This window comes from Austrofundulus limnaeus, unplaced genomic scaffold (genome assembly GCF_001266775.1).
Source record: "Austrofundulus limnaeus strain Quisiro unplaced genomic scaffold, Austrofundulus_limnaeus-1.0 Scaffold32, whole genome shotgun sequence".
Lineage (NCBI taxonomy): Eukaryota > Metazoa > Chordata > Actinopteri > Cyprinodontiformes > Rivulidae > Austrofundulus > Austrofundulus limnaeus.
In genome coordinates, this window is record NW_013952434.1 from 144,905 (window position 1) to 147,783 (window position 2,879).

Here is a 2,879-nt window from a genome sequence, read left to right on the forward strand (position 1 = left end):
ATTTAAACATAAAAACAGCATTTTAATAACAACTAAAGGTGACATAGATACTTTATTATGGTATAGTATTTAAATGTATGACTGAGAAACACATAATATTGCCCCTTTAAATGCAAAGTTTACTTTTGTTCTAAAACTTGCTTCATTTTTTTTTACCATCTATTTTAAACTTTTATTACAGGACCCAAAGTCCACACCTGCCAAAAAAAGAAGACACTCTCCTTCTCCTTCCACAGAAGGCAGAAAGAAAGGAAAGAAGGGGTAAGGTCAAACTGTTTCTTCCTGTCGAGTTACTAAGTTTGGTTTGGAGTCKAAATGCAAAGCTTCACCTGGAAATGATTCAGAACTGCTTGGTAAGAAGAACAAATCTGAAGAGCTTTCTGTTTGTGTTCACACAGGAGAAGACACGGGCAACAGAATGAAGAACCAGAGGAGGATCTGACCAAAGACATGGAGGATCCTACGCCTGTGCCTAACATGGAAGAAGTCGTACTACCCAAGAATGGTAAAACCAGATCCAAATTTAAATATATATACGAGTTGTGAGCAAATTTTCTCATAAAATTCCGTGTTTTCTTTTTCCTTTTGTGTAGTGAACCTGAAGAAAGACAGTGAGAATACTCCAGTAAAAGGAGGAATCATGGCTGATCTCGGTATGTTTTGCATTTGTGAATAATTCATGTTCAGGTCTTGTTAAGCTAACGTTTGGTTTCCTTTCAGATGATCAGGAAGACGACTTTCCAGGAAGGGTAAATGATTCAACCCTCTACAGTTTTAAACTGATTAAATGAAGATGCATCWTCAGTATTGGTTGTTAGCAGTGCCGTTAACGCCGGTTTGTTTGTGTGTTCAGGAAGATGAGGAGGGTCGAGGAGAGGGCTCCCGCCTGTCAGAGGGAGAGGACAGCATCCCAGAGCAAACTCATCACATTATAATCCCAAGTTATACATCCTGGTTCAACTACAACAGGTGAACGTTTTATTTACACTCACTGTTAGCTGTTTTCTTAATTCATAGTCTACTTTTTTAAAAAAGCGTTTCATTTTCTGTCCAGCATTCACTCAATAGAGAAACGTGCTTTGCCTGAATTCTTCAATGGGAAGAACAAGTCGAAATCTCCTGAAATGTGTGTAAATCTGCTGCTCAGACATCCCTGTACACTTATAATAAACCTTTAATGTGATTTAACCTTTTTATTTATTTATTTTTTTCTTTATTACAGCTACCTGGCGTATCGTAACTTCATGATCGACACGTACCGGCTCAATCCGCAGGAATATCTCAGCTCGACTTCGTGCCGGCGCAACCTGACAGGAGACGTCTGCGCTCTCATAAGGTAGACTTTGGTGTTGGGAGGCAGAGTCTTTCACACTGTTCTTGTGTCTGTGTTAAGAAAACACTATTTTTGTGTCCAGGGTTCATGCACTTTTGGAGCAGTGGGGTTTAATCAACTACCAAGTCGATGCAGAAAGTAGACCCCTCCCTATGGGACCGCCCCCCACGCCTCATTTCAACGTGCTGGCAGACACGCCGTCTGGGCTGGCTCCCCTGCAGCACAAACCTCTACAGGTTTGTGTTACTGTTCGTCCCACACTGCTCACATCACTGAAATCAGCTCCGGTTCATCGGCTGAACTTTGTGCTGAAACGTGCCGCAGGTGTCCGCCTCACAGCACATGTTGTACTTCCCGGAGAGAGGCAGGGAGAAGCCGTCAGACTGCCAGAACTTTGGTCTGCGCACGGACGTTTACGCCAGAAAACACCCGAAGGTCTCGCACGATTACATCACGCTGCAAAAACCACGCCGCTTTACCCACTTCTTAAAGTTACAGACTTGTTCATGTGTATTCACTATTTATCTTAAACGTGTAAAACTACTGTGATGCCTTTTTTTTCAGACTAAAGGAGCAAATGCAGGACGAGAATGGACAGAACAGGAGACACTTTTACTATTAGAGGTGAGACGATCACATCTTTCTCCCTGTCATACAACCAACAAGCAAATCCCTGTTTTTCTTTAAAAAAAAAGGACATTTATGAGATTTTTTTTATTGCTTATTTATTACGTTCTGAAGTTTGCAGCTTGTGATTGTAGCTCTGATATGATCTCCATCTCCTCTCAGGCCTTAGAGGTCTACAGAGACGACTGGAACAAAGTGTCAGAGCACGTCGGCTCCAGAACGCAGGACGAGTGTATCCTCCACTTCCTGCGCCTGCCGATAGAAGACCCTTACTTGGAGGACTCATCGGCCTCTCTGGGCCCGCTTGCGTATCAGCCCGTGCCTTTCAGCCAATCGGAAAACCCCGTGATGAGCACCGTGGCCTTCCTGGCGTCTGTGGTGGATCCACGGGTGGCATCAGCTGCAGCTAAAGCCGCGTTGGGTTAGAGGGCAGAAGTCTAGTTGAAGAACCTCCGATATGATGAATACATTATAGTGACTCTTTTTTTTTATTTATTTCAGAGGAGTTCTCCAAAGTGCAGGAGGAATCGCTGGACAAACCCTCTGAAGCGTCCAACCAGCTAGAAAAAACAGGCAAGACTGAGACACAGAAACATGTAATCATTTCAAATTCTCTCAACACTCACCGTGAAGATAATTTCTGTCTTTGACCTATAGATGCGATGGAAGCAGACAAACTGGATTCACATCAGGTATGAACTTAAAGATTTAATTAGCAGTGTTGAGGATTTATTTTATTAAACTTGAAGGTCCTGTTTCAGGTTCCTGTGAGGGTGGATGGAGTCAAAATAGAACCGGGCGTTTCGAAAATGGAAGAAGATCGAGTTAAAAGAGAAAATGCAGAAAACATGCTGGAAGAGGAAAGAGATGGTACGTGTGTGTGTGTGTGTGTGTGTGTGTGTGTGTGTGTGTGTGTGTG

General features: G+C 43.0%; 1 protein-coding gene across 2 annotated transcripts in view; it reads left to right on the top strand.

Annotated features, from left to right (window-relative positions):
• Positions 1-2,879, top strand: part of smarcc1b (SWI/SNF related BAF chromatin remodeling complex subunit C1b) — a gene marked incomplete in the record, with an annotated part of 7,970 nt that overhangs the window by 3,373 nt on the left and 1,718 nt on the right. Inside the window, 14 exon segments of one of the 2 annotated variants that reach the window (XM_014005636.1) lie at positions 182-261; positions 399-505; positions 594-653; positions 721-749; positions 854-969; positions 1,055-1,126; positions 1,223-1,336; positions 1,416-1,569; positions 1,658-1,768; positions 1,898-1,957; positions 2,123-2,381; positions 2,462-2,530; positions 2,614-2,652; positions 2,722-2,830. In XM_014005636.1, the coding sequence (XP_013861090.1) occupies positions 182-261; positions 399-505; positions 594-653; positions 721-749; positions 854-969; positions 1,055-1,126; positions 1,223-1,336; positions 1,416-1,569; positions 1,658-1,768; positions 1,898-1,957; positions 2,123-2,381; positions 2,462-2,530; positions 2,614-2,652; positions 2,722-2,789 (1,338 nt within the window). 2 annotated transcript variants of the gene reach the window in all.